The sequence below is a fragment of the Lissotriton vulgaris genome, chromosome 10, assembly GCF_964263255.1.
Source record: "Lissotriton vulgaris chromosome 10, aLisVul1.2, whole genome shotgun sequence".
In the NCBI taxonomy this organism is placed as follows: Eukaryota; Metazoa; Chordata; class Amphibia; order Caudata; family Salamandridae; genus Lissotriton; species Lissotriton vulgaris.
The window spans coordinates 860,130,931-860,158,464 of NC_141698.1; the positions used below are offsets into that span (position 1 = coordinate 860,130,931).

Consider the following 27,534-nt stretch of genomic DNA (forward strand, 5'->3'; position numbering starts at 1 on the left):
AGATATAGCCCTGCCTACTGTTTCGGAGGAAGATGGTCTTGTCCTGGAGGCCCCCTTTACCGTCGATGAGATTGCCCTTGCTATCCGATCTTTACGCTCGAGAAAGGCGATGGGCCCAAATGGGTTGCCCATCGAACTTTACAAACTTTGTCCGGACAAAATGGCCGCCCATCTGCGCAACATGTTTCTCAAGGCGGTTGAGGCTGGAAGTCTCCCCCTCGAGCAGCGCCTAGCTACCATAGTGGTCATTTATAAGGATGGCAAGCCTCGTGACCGCTGCACCTCCTACCGCCCCATCTCACTGCTGAACGCGGAACCCAAAATCCTGGCCAAGGTTCTGGCCAATCGGTTGCTGAAGGTGATATGCGACTTGATCCATCCGGATCAATACGGCTTCATCCCGCATAGGAACACGGCCCTTAACCTGCGTAGGCTCCACAGTGTTCTCGCGAGGGCTCAAACTCTCGCCGAGCCGGCAGTGGTCGCCTCCTTGGACGCCACTATGGCCTTCGACACTATCGAATGGCCCTACCTTTGGGCGGCTCTCGCTAAGTTTGGCTTCGGTCCTAACTTCATTGCATGGGTCAGGCTCCTTTACGAACGACCATTGGCTCAAGTAGTGGTAAATGGTAGATGCTCTGACCTCTTCCCATTAGGCCGTGGCACTCGTCAGGGCTGTCCGCTCTCCCCGCTTCTATTCGCATTGGCGCTTGAGCCCCTTGCTGCGTGGCTTCGGTGGGAGCCCTCTATTAAGGGGATCCGATGGTCTCCAGATCTTGAGGATCGTGTCTCCTTGTACGCTGATGACATCCTTCTCTATCTTACTTCCCCTCAAAAGTCGCTTAACGTCCTCTTCGATGTTCTTACGTCCTTTGGTAAGAACTCGGGATTAGTCATCAACTGGACCAAGTCCTGTGTTTACGTTATAGCCGGGGCGTTGCCACCTCTGCCTCGCAGGTTCCCCATATCGGTAGCGACTGACGGCTTCAAATATTTGGGGATCTATGTCTCTACGGTCTCTTTGGTCCGCTATGAGCGGAACTTGTATGCTCCGCTCCGCAGACTCAAGCAGGACGTGCGAAGGTGGCGTGAATTGCCCCTATCCCCATTGGGCCGAGCGGCACTCTTCAAAATGATGTCGCTCCCCCGATTTCTTTACGCCCTGCAGAATCTTTTCGATCCTGTCCCTTCTCGCTACTTCCGTGAGGTTGAGAGTTTACAGCGACAACTGATTTGGGATGGTCGTGCCCGTATTGCCTTGTCCAAGCTCACCCTCTCATGGTATGACGGTGGTATTGCGTTGCCGGATATTAGACATTATTACTGAGCCTCGCACCTGAACGCTATCAACCATGCGACGTACTCTTCGGAACCTGCCCCCGCCTTTGCTTTGAATAAACTATTACTGCCCGGTGGCAACTTTAATAGGGCTCTGTACTCAAAGTCACCCTTTCGACTCCTTACAGGCCCGACGAAGTGTGCAGTGCGGGCATGGAGAGATGCTACTGTGGCCACGGGCTGGGGTGGTAAGCTGACGCCACTGTATGACTCGGATCGGTTGGGTAATCTGTGGAAGACGAAAGGATTTGAGAAATGGGACATGATTGGGATCAGTAAGGTGGAGGATCTGTGGGCACGGGACGCTGTGAAATCCTTCGAGGTATTGAAACTGGAATACCGGCTAGATGATAGGGAGCATTTCCGGTATATGCAGGTTCGACATGCCTTATCCTCCGTCTTTCCCCCTGGTACCGATATCCCGCAGTCCTCCCCTTTGGAGGATCGTGTATTAGACGGCCATGTCCCCGATAGCACTATTTCCTTAATATATAAAAAGCTTGTCAATAACAGGGCTGACCAACTTGAGAAACTTCGTGCTTCCTGGACGGCTGACGGGCTCGAACTCGACGACGAGGACTGGCAGTCAGCTGTATCCTCCCCTAAGGAGGTGGCTATCCCGGCTCGGCTTCGTTTTGTCCAGCTGAAGATCCTCCACCGTGTGTATTTGACCGGAATGCGTCTGGTACGAATGGGTTTGGTTTCGGATGGACGGTGCAGGCGTGGATGTGGTATGGATGGTACCTTCCTTCATGTTCTGTGGGAATGCCCGATGATTGCGGCCTTTTGGTCTAGAGTACATGATGTTATGGGTCGTGTCACCGGGATCCCCCTCCTTCCCGAAGCACGACATTGCCTGCTCAATGTGTGGGAACCTTCGGATTGCAATGCTGCCCAGACACTTTGGGTTACTTTGGGCAACATGGTCGCTAAGAGAGATATAGCGCAGCTCTGGGGCTCCCCTAGGTAACCATTGCTCAGTGCCTGGAAAGAGAACATGGACTGGTGCATGTTCCGAGAGAAAACTGTATATGAGGCTCGGGGGCGTCCCAAGAAATGGTCCAGGGTCTGGGCTCAGTGGAATTCGTACCGCGGAGACATTTGCTCCCCCCCACTTGACTATGAGGTTCCTCCCCCCTCTTCTCCATGATTGATGTTCCGTTTCCAATTTCCAGTATAGCCTTTGCTTTCTCCCTCGTGCTCGCCCCCCCCTCGCCATATGCGTTCCTTTATTTAGTAGCGTTCTTCCCCCCTCCTCCCCCCCTCCTGCGACCCTTGCCAGTATGATACCATGTGTTTGTGTGTTGTTGTTCTTTTCGACAAAATCATAAAATTAAACCTTTTTTCATCCTATCTGATATGGTGCTATGTTCCATTTAACAATGTAGACTCGAGTGATTGCTTTAACAACGTACTGTCTCTAAATTTCCTTTTCAACCATCCGTTTATGTCATAGCGGCCGGCCCCGCGGGGTTGTAGGCAGACGCTGTGTATTGTGCATTTATAAATAAAGGTTTAAAAAAAAAAAAAAAGAAAGCACACACCTTTCAGTTACACAAGAAACGCATCATCTAAATTGCACACAAAATTCACTAGTATATAAACTGAGGGTCAATAGCAGCTCTGGCAGATGCAAGTTATATACAGAATACTATTGGCTGAACAGCTTTGAGAATACATTGAAAAACCAGACAAAAATATAAAATAAGTTCAGGTCCCAATCTAGGCAATGATACAGATGAAACAGATTTAAGAGCGCTACCCTGACGCTTAGTCAATGTTAAACTAAATCTACAACCATTACTACAAAAGGAACACCGGATATAAATGTGTAATAATGAATCAACAATGAATATACATAGAATAAACTTATTTTACGTACTTGTGAACTTTTAGAACATCGGAGTTAGAATTTTAAAAACTATTCATAAAGACATCATGTGATGCCAGATTGTTTTCGAAGACCATGGCAAACCACTTGTGCCAGGTCTGGCAATTGACTAAATTATTGACTGCAGATGACATGAAAGATTAAACAAGCACTGGCGTTGCCAATAGGTCTCGCAGTAGGAAAGTTGGAGCTATTGGTTTTGTAAATGACAAAGCCCTTTAGGTTTTTAAAATGAAAACAAAAATAAAAGGCATTGTTATTTGCAATTGTAATAGCTCCAACTTTCCTACTGCGAGACCTATTGGCAACGCAGTGCTTGTTTTTGGAATGCGTTAGGTCTCCAGATGAAAATCTTTACCATTTTAGCCCCGCCTTTCATCCATCTAGAGCAGATGCAATCGCAAATTGGAACTGTGTAAGAATACGGGTTGAAACAACTAGCAATGTTCTACGTCTGTACACATACGGTGCAAAGGTGCGGGTGCAGATTCACAAATTGTTTGTGAAACAGGACCCGCACCGCGCACGGACAGAGCAGGAGCTATCCAGACAACCTGGCATTTAAAAGGAGATGCCGTCCAGTCGGTTAAGTCAGAAAGCAAACATGCGATAGTCACTGCAACGTTAAGGCGTTCACATTTCTTGTGTCCAGTAACAAAGCGGGCCACAGCAGGTAGAACTGCAAAGCCCAGAGTAGTGAGTTCCCGTAGTCTAGACTAGAAAGAACCAATGCCTGAACAGCTCAATGTGGCGTAACGGCCAGAGCTGACGACTTTGGCGCTGGTGAATGGGTTTGAGCCTTGGCGTAGGTTCAACACCCTGTTATTCTGGGCAAATCACTAATCACCTGTGCCTACAAAAAATGATTGTGTCCTTGTGTAACGTAGGTAGTGCTCATTTGAAGCGCTCCAATGCCTTTAGGTCGAGTTTGTGCTATGTAAAACTGATTAAAACGTATATTAAGTCCTGCTCTGGATTGAGTGGCCTGATTTCCCGGGTGCAGGCTTGGGTGGGACCGAGCACTCTTGGCCATGGCCGCCATTTGACTCTGGAGGTTGGCCCGACTGTTGAGGAACAATGGTCAAAAGAGGAGGTCGGTAGAATGATGCCGCCCCCGTTTCCCTCTGTTCTGGGATCTGTAGCCTCATTTCACCATCTTCACCCTCTGCTCTGGGCCCCGAATGAGGCGTCACTGCAGTTTCATGCTTTTACCACAAACATTTGAAGTGAGAAAGCAGCACGGGCAGCCTCTGACAGGGGCGATGAAAATATCTCATCTGTACACAATAAAATTGCCAGAACATCATCTAAACTATATTCTAAGAATGTATTTAACTGGCAGCTATTTTCAAACTCACTATAGAGTGGTGGCAGTAGACACCTCGCCAGGGGAAATATAGCCTTGCATTACATGACAAAAAACACATTACCCAGCCGTGCTCCACACGGCAGACTGTGCATTATCCAGTACTGCATGACACAGCAGACTGCACAAGTCCTGAGCCTGCAGGACACGGCACAGCACGCATTACTCAGCCCTGTGTTACACAGCGCAATACATATCACTAGCCTCTTTCTCGCTGCACGGATCCGTGTTTCTGTTCACTGTATTTAAGTGAGGCCGGGTCCTGCTCTGGGCTTGTGATGTCAACAGTGGGGCGAACGTTTGCTGACTGAAACCAAGGTAGCCACAAAATTGTTGGACCTCGCTAACATAAACAAGTGGTGGAAGCAGGATATGACATAGCGGTCAGAGCTGCTGTCTTTAGTCATAGGGAACCAGGTTCGAGTCTGGGTCGGCTCATCCTGTGTTTCTGGGCAAATCACCTAATTTCCCCAGTGCCTACCAAACAATGAATGCATCTTTGCGTAATGTAACTGGTACCCTTGTAAAACGCTCTAATAACCTTTGGGTCGAGTGTGCGATATATAACACTGCAAAAAAAGGAACAAGATGGAGGGAAGGCAGAGAAGGGGAGGGGGGAGGAGAAATGCGACACGGTGTGAAGCAGCAGGGGCCTTTGAAGTGAAGCTAAGCTTCACTTCAAAGGTGTGGGAGGAGTGCTGCTACGGCCTGGGGGAAGCTGGCTGGGGAGGGGGGGGAGGAGAAATGCAAGTAAGGCTGTGTTTGCGGGGAGAGAGAGGGGAGGTGCTGGAGCTGGGGATCAGAGTTTATGGCCCAAAAGCGCGTGCCTGTGGCCACGTGAACTTAAAGAAAACCGCAGCAAAAAGCCCTTGGTTTGACGAGGATTTTGAGGACATGAATTCTCGCTCCGCTCAATGCGCTTGCGTGCATTGATAGGTCGCGAGACCTAAAAATAAAAAAATAAAACAAAAGTCTGAAATTTTATGGTGAATTTAAAGAAAAATGTTTTTACAAATATTCTTCAATGTTATGTATTATTTAAATGTAGGTCGGACTACATGTTTAAAGCAGGGTATCTCTTTAATAGTTAACGATTGTTTCCTATAAGCTTTCATGTTATACTAAACCTGGATTCTCAATAGTTTTAAGTGCTTCAGCACCCACAAGACCTGGCCTGTGCTAAACCAAAACTACAACTAAATAATTAGCACCCAGCGGCATTGTTTTGAAGTAACTATTTGTAACACTTGTCTTTGAACTGGAATGTAAAAATATGATACCTTCCTCGGTTCACCAGTCATTAAAACTGATAACAGGTATTACGTTTTGTTTGAAGTTTTTTAGATTTGCGTTTAGCGCGTCACACAAGGCAAAATATGCTTGCACCACCCCAGAATTCATTCCGCATTCTAGGTTCAAAAAGAACCAAATCACCTTCAGCTTGGACGTCTGACAATTGACTTTTTTGTTTTTAAACAGAGACCCACACAACTTTAAATATTAATGTATGCAACAATAAATTGACTAACTGACTGGGCACAGAAGGCTTAAAAGCTTTCCATTGTTTGACAGAAAACCCACACATTCTCTTTCAGCCTCCACACTGCCAACACTATTATCAAATGCATCTTTGTTCACTTGGGAACACTCCCTGCACTTTACACGGACTCTGGTAATCCTAAACAACAGGGGCATGTCTTCTCCAAGATGAAACAATATGTAAAATGTCAAAGGAATCGAAGCCGCACCAAAACTGCGCAAACACTGCCAGGGCTTTCTGCCACTGAAGTTAACATGCCAGCACAAGAGGGCAGGTCCACTGCGCACATTAAAGCAGCAGCAGCAGGCTTTAGTGGGATGTCGCACAATATTGCTTCAGAATGCAGAACAATCACAGCTTTATCAGGACTGCACATGCAAAAGAGGGAGGTCAGAGGGCGGTGGGAATTGAGGAGATCTGTGGATTAGGAATATAGATCTGAGGATTAAGAATCTAGACCATCAATTGATTTTACTGAAACAATCCTGGCCAGCAGTAGAACAGTTTAAGTCAATTTTAAGGGAAAGCAAAACTTACTTTCAAGCAAAAAAAAAATAAAAAAATATTTTGAAGAAATAAAACTTTTAAACGACAATAATGGCCCAGCCATAATTTGCTGAGGTTATATTTATGGAAGGGCATTAAAAAAAAAGGGTGACCTTGCATTTTTTGTCAATCTGTCTCAGATGTCCTGAAGAATGAACACACCTGCAACACTACACAATCACGCAGGACAGTGGGCAACGGCATCTCCAAAATAAACATTAATTCATAGCAGTGTTGTCTATATCATCTTGTTCACCGATGTCAATGTCGCAAAGTTAAACGTTGCCAAAGCTGAAGGTTCGGCCTTGCATTTTGAGTGCTTACTAAACCATTTGAAAAAACCTGTTCCAATGGGAAAAAACAAATCAAGATTGCTTTCTGTATATATAAAAGACAAATTATTTAATATCTGATAATTCGGTGTGCTTCTGAAATGCAAAATACCAGTCCCCCATTCACTGAAATGCAAACACTCCACAGGAAATTGAATTAAATTCCAAACAGCTAACATAAGGGGAGAGAAAATACTCCTCTGGCTGTTCCCAAAGTCCACTCTAAATATGTTTTAAAACTTGGTAACAACAGGTCAAACAGAAAGTCCATTACACGGTTTGCATTATTCCAGAGTAACCTCTCCTAATTCCAAGCCCTCGGTGCCACGATTTTGGAAGATTAAAGGACGCAGAGATGTGGCAAAAAATAATGATGCCCAGATGATTTTTTTTTTCTTTGGAAGAATATTCTGCACCTACCACTCAGCAGTTCACCTACTGGCTCTGTTCAGAAATATGGAACACAAGACCAGTAAGTTTGCCATAAAGCTCATAGCCGAGGGAAACACCCCATAATCTTCTTAATTGACTAATGATGACAGGAGGACCTTTATGAATCATGTTACAAAGAGATGAGGGTCAATCAAAGTAGAAGTTGGAAAAGCAAGTCTTAAGGAAGGAAAACGTCCTGGTTCACAACTACTGCCAGAACAAACTTCATACAAAAAGTAATTAAAGCGGAATCCACAAAATAAAGCATGCACCAGATGGCAAGAAGGAACTAGAGTCCAAGACGTCTAAGTTTACTGTGCAGGAATCCTAGAAGTAAGCAAAGCCTTGCACCATCACGGACATTCTTGGACAATCCAGAAAAAGTTGTCTACTTGCTCTTCATACAGGAGCCAACTTGTAGCAGAAGAAGAATTAGCAGAACAGGAGCTAGAGCAACACAGAGCAGGAGCTAAGAATCCAACAGCAGAAACAAGTCAAAGGATTGCCGATGCATTGGCACTCTGATCAGAGGATCTTTATATACTGTTAGGACAGGGACCACCTGACAGCAAGTGGCTGGTGTCTGAAGAGGAACCACCTGCCAAGGAACATATATGAATGGTGTTGATGTTTGGTGGCCATCTTGGAGAGCAGTGTCGCAAAAGAAGAGTTGGATGGTAGCTTCCCGCTAGATATCCCCTTTGCTAGACTGGAAACATAACAGTATAGGCCGCCGCCACTATGGAGCTCTGAGTTTCCTGCAAATGGTGAGAATCGGAGAACATAGAAACTGGCAGCAAATAGACAGGGGCAATTGACCACTTGATTGATTCTTTCCTACTAAGATATCAGCACAAATATGAACTTTTAGAGGCAATCTGGCACTTAAGTGGAGTAAATGTAAGGGAGTGAATGGAGGTCTATGGTTCAGGGATCGAGTTTGAAGCCTGTGAATGAAGCAGAGAAGACTCTAAAATGCAGCATGTTGATATTTGAAGTGTTGTTTTCCTTACTCTTTGTTCTTCTTCACCGTTCCCCTTTATTCCCCTTCCTAATTCTGGCAGTGAGGGCATGGGGTTTCAGCACAGTTCAGGTGCCATATTAAGGAGGTGTTATTTCAAGGAGACGACATTTTGGCCAGGTTGCTGGTAATGGTAATGTAGCGTCTTAATGTGATTGTACTGTGGTGTCTTAACGTGTTTGGTCTGTTGAACATCTAGAACCTTAAGAAAGTAAATACACAGATTTGAAAAAGAAATAACGTAATCCACAGATATAGAGCTAAATGCTTAAAGGCGGTGCCTGTCCTACACACTACAAAATTATATACTAAGTACAGTTCTGACTTACTATAGTTCAAATCTGGACAGGATTACTTAAAGTACATTCTTTAAGGTTGTGTGGTACAAACTAAGAACTGTTTTGAGCCAACATTCGACGCATCATCCTTGTAATATATATCTGAATGTTTGCAGCACAACATTGCTATTTCTCATCAGATCATGTGGTTAACTTAGCTAAATTCATTTCCCAAATTTCCATGAAGCATTTTGCGATGCCAGTATTTTGAAGTGAAACATGTACAAGTTAAAGGAGTGTCTTGATGGCCAAAACATTAAGCAAAAAAAATGTTATTTTCCAACTTAGCATAACCGATCTATTCACCGAATCTTTAGCTGTTGCATATTTTTCTTACACAATTAACAGCCACTGACAAACACAATAGTCCTGGCTTCTTGTTGGTGTAATGTTTCTTTTTGTATGATATATCTGGATGCAATGACAATAGCAGCAAAATACCAATCGGGCGACACACTACACTAAGCATATTTTTAGCTTAAGTATTTTAAAGCCACGCCTTTAATTACATCAGCCACGCCCCTTTGAGAGATGCTCTAGTTTTTTCATCCCACTTAAAGTGCTGGAGGTGCGTACTCTAGGTGGCATTGCAAGTGTACCATTGGCCCTAATGCTAGAAGGGAAATTGGGTCCCTAGTTTAGGTATCAAAATACAGAGAGACCCGCACACACCTGGGCTATGGTGCCAATGCACTTGCTGCACGATTGATAGTTATGCCCATACTCACCCTTTTCTTTATCGGGTTGCCCTCTGTCCTGTGCCAATATGCTCAGTAGCCCCATTCTTTTGGAACGGGTGCTGTGCAGCAAAGACAGACTCATATGTTAATGCAGCTCGTTGGATCATCATGTGTATTTCTTTCTTTGCCACCACACAACACTCCGGATTTATGAGGTCGCTCTATTTTAAAGATGGGGGAGGAGTGATGGGATCAAAAATGGCCCATAAATCCCCAGACTTGATTTACACCGCTGTGCCTTCGCCACCCCCTCCTGCCCAGGGTTTCAGCAGTGAGGTTCGGGGGCTGAGCCGGCCCAGCTGGGACAAGACAGCCCAGCAAAGATCACCGGCTGCAAACAGAGCTAAAGTAAACATGACTGGTCAGTCAGCAGGCAGTTAGCAGTCTCTGGACAAATGAACCAGGACAGCGAGACCACCCACACAACCCCTTCCAGTAAGTAAATAGACCCACACAAAGGCTGGAGTCTGCAAGCAACCTACCCTGGGATCGTCCATGCGCCGGAGCCGCGCAGTCTTCTCTCCCAAATACCAAGCTCAGTTCCCAGAGAACAGTGCCTCACTCTGTCCAGTGCCGCCGAGTCCAGGTACTGTTTTAACAAGCATTTACAATGCTATAGGTCTCGCATTGTAAAAGTTAAAAAAAGAAAGAATAAATAATGTTTGAGAAAAAAAAACTGAGCGCGGGGTCCCTGAAGCGGGCGCTGTGCTCAGCATGCAGATACAACAGAAAAAAAAAAAACATTGTCAAACTAAATAGTGCTCATCCACTACTTAAAGCACGCCATGTAAGTATCAAAGTAAAATATCCAGTTCTTATGGGCGGTAACAAATGGAGATAGGGCGGTACTAAGGCGGGACTAATAAGCCTCATTATCAATCGGAAGCCAGCATTCACAAAGGACAATGACACAAGCCAATTACAAACATGGGAGGGGAGTGGGCGGGGCTTCCATAGCGTACTCTATTACAGCATGCCTGGCAGAGTGAGTAGCACAGGCGCACTGCCACTAGGCTCGACCTAAAAATGAAGGTTTTTTAGTAGTTTGTGGAAAGAGCCATCACTAGTCAGCCTAAGCTGAAGAGAAAGACTATACCACTTGCTGGCTCTGATAACCAAGAAAGGCTGGTCGGACAGACTAGCTTATCAAAATTGTGGCACAATAAACAAATGAGCAGTGAAAGAGTGTCCGGAGGATAATACAGAGAACAAATTCCTAGGGTAGACAGCAACCGAGTGATGGATGGATAGTGATAACACGGGTGCAAGGCATTAAGCAGACGTTTCTGAATAGGGAGCCATTGTAAGGCCTTAAGAAGTGTTGTGCTGTAGGCATGCTTCTTTGACCTCACAAATATCAAGGCAGCAGCATTCTGAATATGGCTGTCAAGTAAACAGGAAGGATGGCCGAGAAGGGAACTGCAATAGTCCAGGCAAAACTATTAGTAGCCTCAACCAGATCTTTTCTTCAGGAATCCAGGAGAAAAGGTAGGATTTTTTCTAAGTTCTAAGAAACATAAAGCAAAACAGAGGACAGCTTGCTGGTGCGGGCATTTTAGGACAAACTAGAATTAAAAATGACCCGTAAATTTCGTGCAGAATCAACTGGTCTTTTGAGAGGGATGGGGTGGGGTGGAGGGTACCACGGAGGTGTGGCCACCAGGATTCAGTCCAGGGAGAGGGAGGGTTTCCAAAAAGACAACTTCATTTTTGCCTGAACTGAGAAGAAAAGAGTTGGTGTCCATCCAGCAGGCAACGGAGATCATGCCTTCAGTCAATCAATTAATCAATCAATCAGGGGTTTGTAAAGTGTGGCTACTCACCCTTTGAGGGTCTCAAGACCTTCCTTAATAAGGTTCTGATAAGCAGTGCGGTTGCTCTTAAGGAAAATAATCAACGGAGTATTAGGTGTGTTGCAAAAACATAGGATGCTGAAAGATCGAATCAGAGAAGCTAAAGGGGCTCAAAAGATATTAAAAAGTTCAGGATTCAGTGCAGAGCCCTGAGGAGCACCGCAAGAAAAGTCCTTGAAATCCAATATGTAACGCTGCATGAACACAGTTTGTGAGGGGTCACAAAGAAAGATCAGCCAGTCTAGGGCAAACTCTCAATTAAAACTCAGTTATTTGATTAGCATGTATTGGTCAACAGTATCAAAGGCTGACAAAAGGTCCGCAAGAACTAAAGCACCTTCAGTCCCTTCATCTAGAAGCATTCGGATTTCATTACAGGCCACCAATAGTACAGACTTAGCACTACATGAAGGACAGAAGGCAAATTGTACCAAGTTAAATAAGTTATGGTCTTCTGAAAAATTTGTCAGCAGAATTGACAAGAAATCATCAGCTCGTCCAGTAGTGCCAATAAGAAGCTGGGTCAAAAATTCACCAGCACAGATCGATTAGCCGAGGATGTATTTATTTATTTTAAGAAGAGGAACTCCATGTCCTTTTTCCAGGAGGTGGGAACTTGCCTCTTTGAGGAAAACCGGTTGTAGAGTTACCAAGTGGCCAGGAAAAAGTGTCTCAGTAAAGTTGGAAAAACTATGAGGCCAGAAGTCAAAGAACAATACAAATGAGATCAGAAAAAGAGGACTGGAAATGCTCGAAACCGTCTAGGAGATAAAGTGCTGTTCAGGTCTGTGGGACGTGTAGACATAGAAGAGCAATTATAATAAAAATCTTGTAACATATTACTTATTTTGTCCTGACAAGTTATCATACATTGTTGCAGAGGGAGTGACTGTGGTAGCAACTGCTTGTGGATGGACAAAACCTTCAAAGATGTTAAACATTTCTTGAATTTTATTTGGGTCACTTCTAAGTAAAATGCTTTGCTAGATCATATTCGTAATCGTTTAGAGCATACGGGTGTATGAGTTTAACTGCATTATAATAGGGTCTCTTTTGCCAGAGTTTTTTGTGTTGGTTTATATAACTATTCAGCTTTCAGCAAGTTCAGGAGGCAACCTTGGGGCACTATATCAGTGCAAACCTCAGACACCATTCCAGAAATAATCCACAGGGTCAAAGTAGAAGGTAACCAATTTCATGGATTGAACATGATGAAGCAAAAAAAAAATTGAAAAATTAAAAAAAAAATCTTTTTTAAACATGCTTACAAAATAGCATCTAGCATGTTGTTTTTTAATAATCTCGGTAGCACCCTGCATTTCCTTTGACGCAAAGGAAAAGCATTGGCCAAATTTAATAATAATATTTTAATTAGACTGTGACTTAGTCAAGTTTGATTTTTCTAGGGCTGTTTTTCAGTAATCTAGGACAAAGGCATCAAAGGGACACCGAATATTCTTTAGGACCCTTTTCAAGAGGGTTTTTTTTTTTTTTTACACAAAATAGTTATTTCCCATGCTTCCACATATATTCTATAGCAGAAGAGTGTTAAGGGCAGAAGAGTGTTAAGGTGTACAGCTCTGTAAATTCAACAATGTATCTTTAAATGGTCCATCCTAATCATGGCCAGAGGTCCAGTGCATTGTGGAATCAATTTCTTAAACCTTCCTGCATTTCCAAATATCTATCCCAAAATATCCACATGTTTGAAGGCACTCTATGGATCCTGAAATGTAGATGCTTGAATGTCCTTTGTTAGAAATCTCTCAATGGCATGCCGTGCTTTAATCATGACGGTAGTAAAAACAGTGACAATGAAAGAGGCATAGCGTTGGTAGGCTTTGGGTGGCAATGGCATTCCAAGCCATGCAAATGTCTTACAATTGGTCGACACAATTTTTCACTTTTACCTCTGGAGTCCAGCTACTAAAAGAAGAAATTATGCAGAGCATGTGAAGGTGTAATAACATTACATATAATTTAGACAAGTTTTTTTGTAATGTCCCACTCCAGTCCGGTCCACAATTTATTAATTTCAACTGTTGACTGTGGTAACATTTATATAAAAAACAGAAAACAAAAAAACCAAGCTTTAGAAAAGTCAATTTGTCGCACTGTAGCGAGAACTATGGGCAATACATTTTAGCCAGTGTGGCTGCTGTTCAGGATGGCTAAGAGTTAGTGGTGTGGAGTCAAGTGGAGCGGAGAAGATTGGAGTGAGGTAGACGGGGGTAGAGTTGAATGGCTCAGATTGGAGAACAGTGGGGTAGATTGGAGTGTCGTAGACTGGGCTAGAGGTGAGTGGAGTGGGTTAGATTGGAGTACATTTTAGTGGGGCGGATTGGAGTAGAGTGGGGCGGAATGAATTGGGGTAGATTGGAGTTTACAGGTGTGGTGTAGATTGGGGGAGCAGTGGGGTAGATGGTGTAGACTGGGGTGGAGTAGGTTACAGTGGAGTTGGGTGGGGTGGATTGGAATGTGGTAAACTGGAGTAGATTGGGGTGGGGTAGATTGGAGTGGGGTAGTCAGGAGTGGGGTGGGGTAGATTGTAGTAGACTGTAGATTGGAGTGTGGTGGAGTTGGGTAGATTTGAGTGGAGTGTGGTAGATTGGCATGTAGTAGATTGGAGTGGGGCAGAGTGGAATAGACTGGAGTGGGGTAGATTGGTGTACAGTGGGTTAGATTGGATTGGCATAGATTGTGGTAGATTGGAGTGTGATGGAGTGGGGTGGAGCTGGGTGGGGTAGAGTGGAGTGTGGTAGATTGTTGAGTATTAGATTGGAGCAGAGTGGGGTAGATTAGAGTGGGGTAGAGTGGGGTAGGGTAGATTGGAGTGGGGTAGATTGGAGTGGATTGGGGTAGACTGGAGTGGATGGGGTAAACTTGAGTGGAATGGAGTGATTGGGTGGAGCTGGCTGGAGTGGCGTGGGGTAGAGTGGAGTACATTCGAGTAGTGTGCATAGGTTGGGGTAGCATGGAGTGGAGTAGGATAGAATGGGGTAGGAGTGTAGTGGCATGGGGTATATTGGAGTTGAGTGCAGCTGTACCCCTCGGACAGGTAGTTAGTTAATTCAGTCCCGGTGGTCCCGTTCCTCAACGGAAGACCTCCGTGAATAAAGGACAGGGTTCATACTTGCTGCGGACATTTGCGTCACCTCGAAAACACACAAAGGTCAGCAGAGCCAACTATCCCATTCAACCTTCTAAAGTCGATAAACTAAGCTTTCTTTAATTTGCGAATTAGGAACACACGGTATTTGCAGAACTTGCAAACCTGTGATAGTTAGGAACTAATGTATAGGAAAAAAAATCGATAGTCCTTTTGTTTTGTAACATCGGGAAGGTAACAGCCTCAGACTTTTAAAGGGCCCAAGACTGGTGCTCACAAATGCCAGGTGACTCATCTGTGAAGATGATAAAGGCTTTTTATAAATAAAGAACTGGGCTAAAAGAATCATTATTGGTTCATGTTCCAGTTGTGTTTCAAACCGAAAGTATCAAAACTCTTAAAAATAATAGTGGTAGCTTTGAGTCCGCACCTACGGTGTTAAAAGCGGAACTACATGCCCCAGAAGGCAACGTACTGTCCGGAGCACTCTCCTCCCGGGTGTGTGTGTAAGAGCTTGCATGGGAGTGTTTCTGGTCTGACAGACAGGGTCCCCTCAGTGTACATCGTCACATTCCTGCTGCCAGCAGGCTCAGACGCACGACTACCGACTGAGCATGCCACCAGCACCCACCATGTAATCTGGGGAAAAGAGGACAGGAAGCGGGTGGCACAGGGGAAGCTTACTCGCATGTTTCACCAGGACAATCTTCCCTAGCAGCAGCCCCGGGCGCCCTCCTCCCTCGCTCATAGTGGTAGCTTTGAGTCCGCACTTACGGTGTTAAAAGCGGAACTACATGCCCCAGAATGCAACTTTGTCCAGAGTGCTCTCCTCCCGGGGTGTATGCCAGAGCCTGCATTGGAGTGTTTCTGGTCTGACAGACAGGGTCACCTCGGTGTGCATCGCCACCCCCCTGCTGCCAGCAGGCTCAGATGCACGACTCCGGGCTGCGCCTGCCACCAGCACCCACCATGTAATCTGGGGAAAGAGGACGGGAAGCGGGTGGCACAGGGGAAGCTTTCTCGCACGATGCTGCTGAGAGCCACCTGTGGGCTGCATAGAGGGGCCGGAGAGCTGCGAGGGGCACATCCTCTTGGACCACAGCGGGTGAGGGGGAGAGAGAACGGAGTTCAGTGGCTGGAGCCCTGCCTGGCAAGCATGGAGGATCAATCTACCCCTGGCAGGGGGGTGCCAGGCTGCGGGCAGCTGCTGCCGAAGGCTCCGTCTAGCCTGGGGAGGAAGCAGCAGGTGCCGGCGTCCTTGGGGGTCCAGCGTCACCTCATCTTTCGCAATCAGAGTAAAGGAAGCAATTTATGAGCCCAGCCTCTGCACAGGATTTGGGGGACTCCTCCATGCTTTGGCAGGCTTGTTTATGGAGCTTCAAATTCTGATGATTTTAGCCCCAGCTGCAATGGACTTCACTTTTATTCCGATCTTTGCCTATTGCATGGCAGTAGTTCAGGACTACAAGGCGCATTTTAAATGGCAACTAGACTATGCGTGGGGCGCTACAGCATGCACGACAAACACCCTGATATAAGCAGGAAGCTTTAATAAGTCAAACAATGTTTTCTACAGTTGGCATGTGCTATGTGCGATCAAAAAACGTGCGCACGTACAACATTTTGGATCAAAAACATTCGGGATGGGTATTGCAACCTGGGAGTGCATTAGAATATAGAGAGCTCGATAAGGAGGTGTATGCAGTTTAAGGAGGGAGAAGGGAGGTCGTTGGGAAATGAAGACGCTCAAAAGGTTAAGGGACTAGGAGAGAAAGAAAGGAGATGCGAGATGGGAAGACAAAGAAGGGAGAGTTGGGGAGAAAAGCTGAGCGGGACATGGTCAGGTAATGAGCAAAAGGGGCGCAGGAAAGACAAAGACGGCAAATTGACGAATCCCCCTCTTCCAATGAATACTCCACTGGTCTGCCACGCGGAGCAGGTCTTACAGGGCAGCCATCTCTTTAGCAGTAGGCTCACTCTGGACTCCGTTGTTTTCCAAGGCACATTTCCCCCCGTAGAAGATGAAGGGAAACTGACAGTGTGTTTAACAAGCGTCTCGCATCTGCACAGCCTTTTGTCTCTAAGCCCCGTCCTTTTCAGACTGGGCACCACGACTTCCTGCTGGGGTAAAAGGTTCCTTATCTTCTTTATGGGGCCATCTGGACCCATAAAGAAGATAATAAACCTTTTACTTCAGCAGTAAGTCAAGGAACCCAATCTGAAAAGGACGGGGCTTAGAGAGAAAGAAGAACGTCATTAGGACCTCTTCTCCAATGGCTGGCCACCGTTTAGGAGGCCAGCCAATGGAGAAGAGGGGCCGGGCTTAACCTTGCTAGTGATGTTCTCTCTATCTCATTAAATCTCGCCAGCGAGACTGCGCAGCCATCGCAGGCTGGGACCTAAAAAGGCATTGGCAAAGCCAAAATGGTTTGCCTAAAGGAGAACTATTGGCTTTGTCAATTTTTTTGTAAAATGTTGCAGAGCAGTGTGAGGTGCTGTGCTACATAGCTTAAAGTAAAAAAAATTAAAAGGGAAATTACGCAGCCAGACTGCATCATACCTTTTTCCCCTAACTTTAAGTTATGCATGTACAAACAAGTTAAAATTGTTATCTTTAATAATAATGATGCAGTTTATATTCTTGAAAGAATGGGCATTAGATTTATCAGTGTGTCAAAGTGTAACTAGCTGGAACACTGAGCATGGAGAGGCTGTGGCGTTATGGCCAGAGCTGCTCTCTTTGGAGGTGGGGAACCAGGTTTGATTATCCCAGTGCCTGTAAAAATTAATATGTTCTTGTGTAATGTAGCTGGCTCTCATGTAGAGTTCTCCTCGTACTTCCAGCGATGGAGGTAGGCATCTAGTGACTGGCTAGGGAAGGGGCTTGCAGGGACAAGAGCGAGGTGGTGGGAGGGATAGGGGAGCAACGAACATGGAAAAGGCATGCAGAGAATGGGCAAAAAGCAACGGAATGGAGGTGGTGGTAAGAACGGGCAAGCAACTAACAGAATGTGGATACTGGAAAAAAATATATATCTATATCTATCTATCTCTCTGGTGGAAGGACACAGCCACTGGACACAGCAAGGATAGAGATGTGAAGCCAAGCTGGAGGAAGCACCAACCAGCAGGAAGGAAGCCAGAGTGATTTGGAAGCCAACCAAAGGTAAGTAATGGGCGGGCTTTAAGCCCATTTTAAGATTATTGTTTTTGTTACAAGAGATTTTGCAAGCAAACCTAAAAATGGACACAGCAGCCTTGTATATATATCAGAGTGCTTGAAGACAACTCCCCACTTTCAGAGGGAGGTAGTAACAAGCCAACACTTTCCTTTGTTCTTGTATCTACTTTGGGTCCTAAAGGTCTGGTCGTCACCACTACTAAGGTATGAACCTGGCAACTCAGGCCCTTTTCTCGGACATACTAAAATCTGCAGATGTGAAGACCAGAAACTATGCGCATAGTTTTAACGGACTAATCTTCCAGACATCTGCAGCTCACGTATTTTAAATGCAGAGATGTGGGTCTATATTACACAAACATTCACTGAAAGACTATTACAGAGAAATTATTGTCCTTTACTCACATAGAAGGTAAGGTTTTCTGAAAATCTTCTGAAGGAATAGATGTAATGGTCACAAAGCAAAACCAACAAACCATCCAGATTTCTGTGTTCTACTGAGGTTGACAACATTTCTCCGAAGGCGTTTGGGGCAATATTTAGCTCTGCATCGGTCCCACAGATAGGTAGGTAGAAGGAATAATACTGAGTTTTTGAACAGTTAAATACAGCTCTGAGCATGAAACCCTGCACCTAAACTAATAATTTTTCAACTTTCCACAATAACTGCACCAACGTTATATTCGGAAAGTCTGGGCAGTGTTGTTCTGCTACTTACATCAAAGTTATCAGGAAGTAGCAAATGTACCTTTGTTAAGCAAAATTCAAGGTAACCTACTATCGTACAGATTTACAATGACTTATTAAACAGAGCTTTTTTCAAATGTGTCTGGTTTACCATCACTGGTTGTGCATTCGTCTAACAGGCAAACAGAGCCACTTGCATTTGGTAATTCTTTCTCACAGAACGCATACATCCTATACCAATTTTGTGATGGTCTGGCATAGATTTTCCATTGTTATTCAAAAAGCTTAGTAGATGTAATGAGATAGACGTGTAGAGGGATCGCATTGCTCTTTTATCATGCCTTCATCGGTCATAAGAGTCTTTGTTAATTAAATTATTGGTTACAAATCTTGGTGTAAAATCCTTCGCAAATGTATTGACCCCTAGGGCCATTGATTTGATTTTGAGGCTGTTGCTTCTAAGTAAACAAAAGTAATCGAGTAGGAAAGCATCTTCTGGTCCAGGCTCAAGGAGGAACAACATCCATAACAGCAAATAACCTCTCTCCTCTGTACATCACCCAAACCGACCCCCATAACGTACCTTTAACTGAGGGTGGCCCTTCTTCCTGACTTCTTATACAGCGATTTGACAAAGGAATGTACTTCAATTGTACACTCTTTCCCTTTCTATTTTGTCAGAGAAATAAACCTGCAGCACTAACCGTATTGTAGCTTCTGCATTTACTGACAATGCCAATTATGTCAAGATAAACGTGCTAGGCATACGCACACTGCAACAAGCATAGTGATGCAAAACTAGCCTACCTGAAGCACAGTAGCCCTTAGCAAACCATACGTTTGGAACTATAGCTACCAGTTCACACTCTTGTTGTCAATAGGTTAAGGGACAAGCATTGGCAAAACGAATATGTTTTGCCTTTATGGTGCAGGTGGTAAGCGGTTGGCTTTGCAATTGTTTGTAAAGCATTGTTTAAAAAAATCTCAAATACTTCAGACTCTGCTCTGAAGAGAAATTAAAAAGAATAAGGAAGTGTCGGAATGTAAAAGGAAACGCTTTCTATGGCCCAATTTCTGCAGGATTCAGCCATTTGCTCCTCTTCTGTGGGAGCAGATTTATGGACCTCCAGGAGAAGTGTCATGCAAAGTACATAAGATGGCCCTTCCCCCGGTACCATACAAGATCTTGAGTGCCAAATCTTGTGCTTTTACTAAATATGTGGAAGGCAGGATATCAAACCAAAACAACCCTTTAAGTCATACCCCAGCAAAAACATTCCTGTTGCTGTACTTTTACAGACAAGCTGAGAGGGGTGAGGAGCAACACAATGAGGGGGAGGGAGGTGCATTTGAGGGGGGAAATCAGCGGACAAGAGAGCTAGAAAACACATGCACTCTCATGAAGTGCTGAAATAAAATTAAAAAAAATAGGAAAAGCAGTTCCTCAACTGTGAGCAGGAGAAGGACACGTCAGCCAACCAAAAAGAATTGTAAAGAGGCTATTCTCCAAGGAAAGGACAAACTAGAAGAGGTAGACAAGACGTCGAATAAGAAGGAAGAAAATGAAGGTGACAAAGCCAACCAATGGGCAGGCAGCATGTATGCCAAGTTCACAATAGGTCTTTAACAACCAGATAGCTTCCGTTGTCGGGCAGATGGACCTAAAAATGCAAACTATAAAGCAAATCACCATCAATATTTGGACATTGAAATGACTGCAAAGTAAACAAAATCACAAATGAGCAATGTACACCACAAGCAGGTGGGAAAAACAAAGATTACTACTTCACTGATTACTTCATTTTGGATAAATTGCTCTACCACAAAAACACATACCTGTTTATTTTTTTAACATCGTTATACAGATTTTATCCCTGGAGCCGATTCCAGATTACATTACTGAGATGGGTTGCCATCAATCGTTTACTTTAGAACACTTGCTATATTAGAAAAAGCATGAACCTTAAGGCGTTAGCGTAAAAAGACCATTACCGCCATGAACGGACGAGCTATTGAACACATAACAAGTCATTAAAGCAATCCTCATTGTCTGTGTACCCTAGTGGGCTTTTGGCAAAGAGATAACCGCACATTCAGAAAAGTCTTTCTGCTAATGAGGATGTAGGACTAATGTTCTAAGTATCCCCTTCAGAATTAAAACTATACTTAACTCAATTAGGAAGGGGAAGGCAATGAGTTTCCAATCGGCAATCAATGAGTCCACTGAAACGAAAACGAAGACAGCGCTAGCTTGGGTAACAGCGAGACATATCGGAGGAAAAATAAACTGCATACGTTGCAGATGATTTGAACATGATGGTTTCTAAAACAGGCAGAGGTGAATAACTAGCTACATGCTAAGGCCAAATGAGGAAGGCCTTCAAATTGATTTGTAGATGTAATATTGTTATTTGGTTACATCTGTATTGGTAGAACAGGAGACTGTACAGAGGAAAGGAAATGGGCATGCAGCTTATCTTAACAGACAGGTTACACTATAGCAAATCGCTTCAGACAAACTTTTTGTGTGAACTAAACAGGCTGTAATGGGAAACTACAGAGATGTGAAAGCAAGGAGTAATTTTAAAAGTCAGAATTAATATTGTTTATTCACTGAGGTCTTAAAGAGTGCCACAGGAAAACGTGGGAACCCATTCTGTTATGCATTCTCTCTCAGTCATGCAATCGCTGGATCCCGAGTCGCAGGTCATGCTAAATAGTATAATGTTTATTATTATTATATGGGATTTATAGAGCGCACGGCTGCCCTAAGGCTTCCCAGCACTAAGACACAAAAGTGGTTTAAATCGGATAAGCATTAAAGATATTGCTTGAACAGCCATGTTTTAATTACTTTGCGGAACTGCAATTCTTTGTTCAGTACCCGGTATTCCCGTGGTAACAAGTTCCAGAGTTTGGAAGTGAGGTGGGAAAAGGATCTTCCTCCCCACCTCGCCCTCCTGGCCTTTGTTGATTTTAGAAGTTCCTTAAAGCTTGACCGCAAATGCCTGTTTGGAATGTAATGAGATACTAAACTCTTGATTTTCCTGGGACCACTACTATGTAAAGCTCTATGGATCATGACCAGAGTCTTGAATTTGATTCGGGCCTCTACTGGGAGCCAGTATTGTCCCTTTATGTGCTTTTTTACCAACTCCCGCATCGGAACTTTGCACAGCAGCCTTGCTGCTGCGTTCTGGACTACCTGCAGTCTGTGGGTCACATATTTTGGTGCCCCCAGCTATAGTGAGTTTACATAATCCAGCTGTGAGGTAACCAGAGAGTGGACTACTGTTTTCCTGAGTTCTGTAGGGATCCAGTCTAGGATTTTTCGGAGCCTTCTAAGTATTCCAAAGCAGATAGCTGCCACTTTCTTAGCCTGTGTCACCATGGAAAGGTCCTTTTCTAGCCAGACACCTAGATTCTTAATTATTTCTTTAGGTATGGGTGGGCTGCCCAGGCATGCAGGCTAGCTTAGGAGGTGCCTGGATATTTCCTGGTTCCCGAGGATCATTAACTCTGTTTTTTGCAGTTTCGTTTTAAACAGCTTATTGACATCCAATTCTTGCCTGTTTCCATACAATATGATAATCTCTCAGCGTTGTCGCAATTTCTTTGGGTCCAGGGAGATCACCAGCGAAGTGTTGTGCGCGTAGGACGTCATGGAGATGTTAAATTCTTGGACAATCTTAGCATGTGGTTCCATATATACATTGATAGTGTAGGGCTTAATGAGGAGCCCTGTGGTACACCATACCTTAATTACAGTTTTGGAGAGAGTGGTGTTCTCCAATACTTGAAATGTTCTGCCCTCCAAGAACGATGTCAACTACTTGAACATGGTACCTTGTACCCCAATCGCTGAGGGTCTCCTACGTAATATATGATAGTCTACAGTGTCGAAGGCGGCACTCAGGTCCAAGAGGAGCAAGGCAGCTGATTTTCCCTGGTCTAATGATGTTTTAAGTTCCTCCACCACCACCAACAGAGCAGATCCAGTACTGTGTGTTGTCTCCTGAAACCCATCTGCTTTGGGGTTCAAGAGCCTCCAGATTAACACATAGTTTGGTTAATACCTTTGCCCATAGTGTTCCAAAGCCTGGTAGCTTGGACACCCAATGATATGCCACAATATTTTCAGCAATCAAAAGGTTGGTAGATCAAGTGAGAGGAGGCTCACCAAAGACCTCTGGCTGGCAGACCACTGCTTGGTTTTACTGATATTTTAAGCTTACATCCAAGGTGGGTTTACACATGAAGTATAGTATGGATAGTTTAATTTTTGACTTTCCCAGGATCCAGTGAAGTGCTTTAAGTGGTTGGTTCATAGGCTTGTTGCTGCAGGATTATGCAACACGTAAGTCCAGAGTAGATGCCAATACAAGTCCAAGCGTGTTATCCGCACTTGGCACCACTGAATGATGCAACTGGATATGTATGAGTATTTTCTCAAGAATGTCAAGGGTGATTCTATGTTTTTTTGCCATTTTACTAAGCAGTTGATGGAGTTACGAACTGATTGCCTAATCAAACCGGGGTGTTTTGGGGGCATGTCCATCAATATCAGGATTTCACTTTTTGGCTAATTAGGCAGAGGTTAGTGCCTTTGAACTGGAACAAGCAAAGGAGGCATTTGGTGAAACTGGCTTGATCTACAACTTGATCTCCAAATCATATGTTGATATGGGAGCAATAAACATACATTTGTCAGCTAATAGAAAGAAGCTGCAATAGACACTAACAGACATTGAACAGCAGTGGAGAATGATAACCATAACCACATTCTACTGATTGTTTATTCTGTGTACAGTAAGTCCTGAAAAGTACAATCAAAGTGCTTAGAAATAACCAATGGGAGCAGAGATACAGGAGTTCATAATCAATATCTTGTGTGGAAATAAAAAGTGAAATATCCTTTACAACATGAATAATGAGGCAGCAAGAACTAACAACTGAATTAATTTGTGCAGGAAGTGTGAACTTTACATTAAACTGAACACCAAAGTTCTTCACAGAAGAGGCTGGAAGAGGAAGCACATCTACCTCATCGGCTAAAAGGAATGTTGACAAAATGTAGTAGGCACCCAAGGGGTGACAATCTCAATTATCCTCCATTTAAATTTAGTTGGCTACAAGCCATCCATTTTTCAAAAGTTTATAAACCCTGGTTTTACACACTACTGTCAAAATTGCAATCTTTAGAAAGATGTGTGTGTTGTTGGCATAAATGAAGAACATGTAGCGGAACAACTGTATCTAGGCAGCCAATGGAAGGATGTAAAGATTAAATAACGAATAAAAAATTATTTTAACCCTGTGATACTACACAAGAGATCGGTCACTGGGTAAATGACAAAGAAAATAAAGCAATTCTCTGTATGTGATAAGTTTAGAAAACCTGACACCAAGCCAAAGCTGAACCCTTCATACCAAAGTGAGAAAAGTTATGTTTTAGACAACAACTAAAATATTAAAACTTAGGAAAAGAAATTAATTTTTGTTTACAATCAGCGAGTGTATTCAAATACAAAAAACGTGCAAAATGAAGAGAGGAATGAAAATAAAAGTGGAATACAGTATCCAAACCTTACCAAATTTTTGGTCAAATCTCCATGCTGGGACATGAGCATTGTGTTTGAGATTGCTGTTACTTGGCAGAGGCACGGTGACGTGAATGGGTCCATTCACTGAGACTTCAGTCCCATCACTGTTCAACAAATGCACACTCACAGCAGTCACAGGGGTCAGGTCATATCGGGTGTTATTCCCTATAATATAAAACATACGCTTTGGAGACAGCACCATGGTACACTACACTTTATAACAGTCTGGAACTTGGTTTCAGAAGACACTGTAAGCATAAACATAACAAGATTTTTTTTCCAGTAATAAAACATGCTTTGATTGCCACCTTCCAAATGAGATATTGTTGGCAATGTGGCAACCATGTAACAAGGATGCAACCAATTCATCATTCAATTAATGTTTACTTGAAGGAGAATACACAAGCTACATAAACGCTTCTTAAGGATACGTAGCAAAAACCCAGGTACTTTATGAGGCATTGAAAGTAGGAGTAGAGGTGTTGCAACATTCTTAAAAGAAGATACCATGGGGAAATTGTAGTCAAATACTTTAGGAAAATAGAACACAAATTTCCAAGAGGCATAAAATGGCTGTATTTAACATTGTAGAAAGGCGTAAGCGAACCAATAAGACAAAACTAGACTTGTTTTAGGTTAAGTTACTGGGTACTTGCATGCGCTCTTTTTAGATCTGGCCTGGAATGGTCTTAAGCCTCATGTAATACATTAAAAATTGCAGCTATTAGTATTGTAATGCACACCTTTTCAGTGTATCTGGATCTAAGCACCAATTACTATAAAGACACTTCAGGTTGGATACACTGAAGCATTTATGAGTTCGGGAAGCAGTAGTGCTGGAGTATCCTTTTACGCACTCTTACATGCCTTTGTGAATCCGTGAGACGCATCCATCTCCTCATTAGTAAAAATGCAGAAGGCAAAGTTCTGTTTGTAGTAACTGAATATTTCCTTAATTTTCCAATTGTATTTCCATTTTAACATGTTTTAGGGCCAATTCAGAGACATGTAAGAGTTCATAGGACAGTAGACAGTATTACTACTTTAAGTACTCGAAAATGCACTTATGAATAGGCCCCTTAGTATTGTGCTACACAGATTATGGCGATCAAGACTCACTGTTTTTCTTTGTAGTGGTTACTAAGTTCCTTGACTAACAATTGTTAGAAAACATTTGTACACAGACGCAGTGTGAAGCAAACCAAATGCATAAGCAAACATGTTTCTCCTATTTATCAAGAATTCCCTTCTGCCATGCGCTCCAATGTGATTACTAACATGCAAACCTCGGGCTACGGTGCAATTAAATATTAATGGTTATAAGAAGCACAAAGAACCCCCCCCCCCCCCCCCAAAAAAACAAACCGTAATAGTACGCCCAAAAGCGACAATCATATTGTCTGTTGTACTGAAGTACTGGTCAGATTTATAATATCTATAAAAGGACAGATATGCGAACAGTTAGCTTCTTGGTACTGCATTGATTGCTGAGTTCCCCCTCTCCGGCAGCAGCAATCCAAAAGGTGCAATACTTTGCTTTCTGTAAATGAAGAGAACTGCTTTTCCCTTTTCCTGGTTGAGTGTTACTGGAACCACTTTTTACGCTGGCCAAGAAATATCCTTTGCAATCCTGCCAGATTCATGTATCTAAAGACATTTCTAAATTAAATCTATATCTACACACACACATCTAGATCTACTTATATACATCTATCTATCTATATATCTATCTGTATCGAAATATTTATACCTATATATCTCTATCTATTTTTACATATACATAGAAATAGATGGTGACTTCCAAGTAGCAGCCTGACCACAACTGGTGCACAGGACATGGGCTCACTAATCCAGCTTGTTAAATCAAGAAAGAGGTATCTGCACTTCTATGCAAACCAACCCTAGAATACCAATTCATTTTTTCAGGTTTACACAGCAGCAAAATACATGTTTCGGCTGACGATACGTTGGACCAACGTGAGCCAGAACGTGGTTTCAGTTGAAACATGGTACACAGAAGTATTTTTGCCCTCAAACGTATGTCTAGGATAAAAACTGCCTTCAAAATTTCAAAAAAGTGATTCCGCACAGACCTAAATGTTTTCACGACTACAGATTTATCTACCATGAGTGCAGAGTAACGCATAATAGTAAATCTAAACTTGGCAGAAGTGGAACAGGTAAGCCTTGTGCACAATGCCACCAGAACCAAGATATACCGACTGATTAGCCCTAAAAGGGGCAAAACCAGTCTTGGATTATGTTCCAGTTCAGGGAGGACTTGGCCTCTCAGTTTGGGCTGGACTGTTCTGATTGGAGCAGGGTCAAGCCTGATTTGCATAAGGCTGGGTGAAAACTGATGAGGCATGGTGCGCAAAATAATGGTGGACTGGGATGAAGACCAAAGTAATTATCAGTGGCTGAGGTCAATTCAAGCATTTCATCCATCACTTTTCTGTGCACCACTCATATTTGTCAGCTTAATCATTATGTAGTACTGCAGCATATTATTTGGATGGTATTGTACTTTGCTATTCCTCTCAGCAGTGCACGGAGGTGCCAACAACTCCACAGCCGTCAGTTATATAAAGGAAGGAAACATAAGTACCCAGTGCAGGATCGGTATACACCTGAGGTTTAGTATAATGAGCTGGGTGAGTGATTTGGACTTTTGAAAGACTGTTGAAGGTGCTTGGGAAATGTCCTGGTGTTGGTGGGATTCAATGAGGAGGAAAAGGGATATTCTAGCAGCATTCTGAATCAGAAAATATCTGCAAGGTGTCTGAAATGTCCTTCACTGCAGTCTAGAAGGGAGAGTGGTTACTCCTTAAAAGCAGCAATTTGTGAGAGGTGGGTCCTTCTAAAGCATAATGGTTAACTTGCAAGCATGATCTTTTTTTATTAGGTCTTGCCTCACAGAAAAGCTGTTGCCAGTACTTATATGTTCAAAAAATGATCTTTCAGTGGCAGGGGCGACTACTCTGCTATGACAGAGGAGAGTCGCCCCACCCCCCTTTGACAGGGGCCTCAAAATTTGAAAAATAAAACAAAATGTATTATTGTTTTTTCCCCTTTCTTGCTGCGTCTTGAGGGCCGGGCCATCGCTCAGGTGGGCAGGGGCTGCTGGGGTAGTCACAGGAGGAGGGGTGGCACTGTACCCAGTGCGCATAACAGTTTGGCTGGTTGTTTCAGGACAACCAGACCCTCATGCGCACTGACATCTCCCCAAACTGAGCTGCATTGCCAGGTGGAAAGAATGGCAGGCATACCAGCATGAAAGAAGCACTGGGATTGGCCGCAGGGTGTTTTGGGAGCCTCAGCAGACACGAGAAGAGTGGCAATCGGCGAGGAGAAGGCAAGTTCTTTTTTTTCCTTTATTTTTGTCATCCGTCTGTCCCCCGACCGCACACCCCTCCCACCATTCTGCAGTGAGAGCAGCTGCTACTGTTCACTTGTACTACAGGCAAGGACTGTGGTTCCTCTCAGATTTTGGTGCTTCTGAGAACAGCTTTTGACATGGCAAACGCTGTGTGCTTTCACAGAAATCGTGCTTATCC

The 27,534-nt window shown here is 43.8% G+C and overlaps 1 protein-coding gene across 1 annotated transcript in view; it reads right to left on the reverse strand.

Annotated features, from left to right (window-relative positions):
- The window catches only part of FAM171A1 (family with sequence similarity 171 member A1), a 300,197-nt gene that overhangs the window by 80,190 nt on the left and 192,473 nt on the right, over positions 1-27,534 (reverse strand). The window contains exon 5 of the mRNA XM_086941817.1: positions 23,966-24,142. Within this exon, the coding sequence (XP_086797943.1) occupies positions 23,966-24,142 (177 nt within the window). The remainder of the gene's footprint in view (positions 1-23,965; positions 24,143-27,534) is intronic.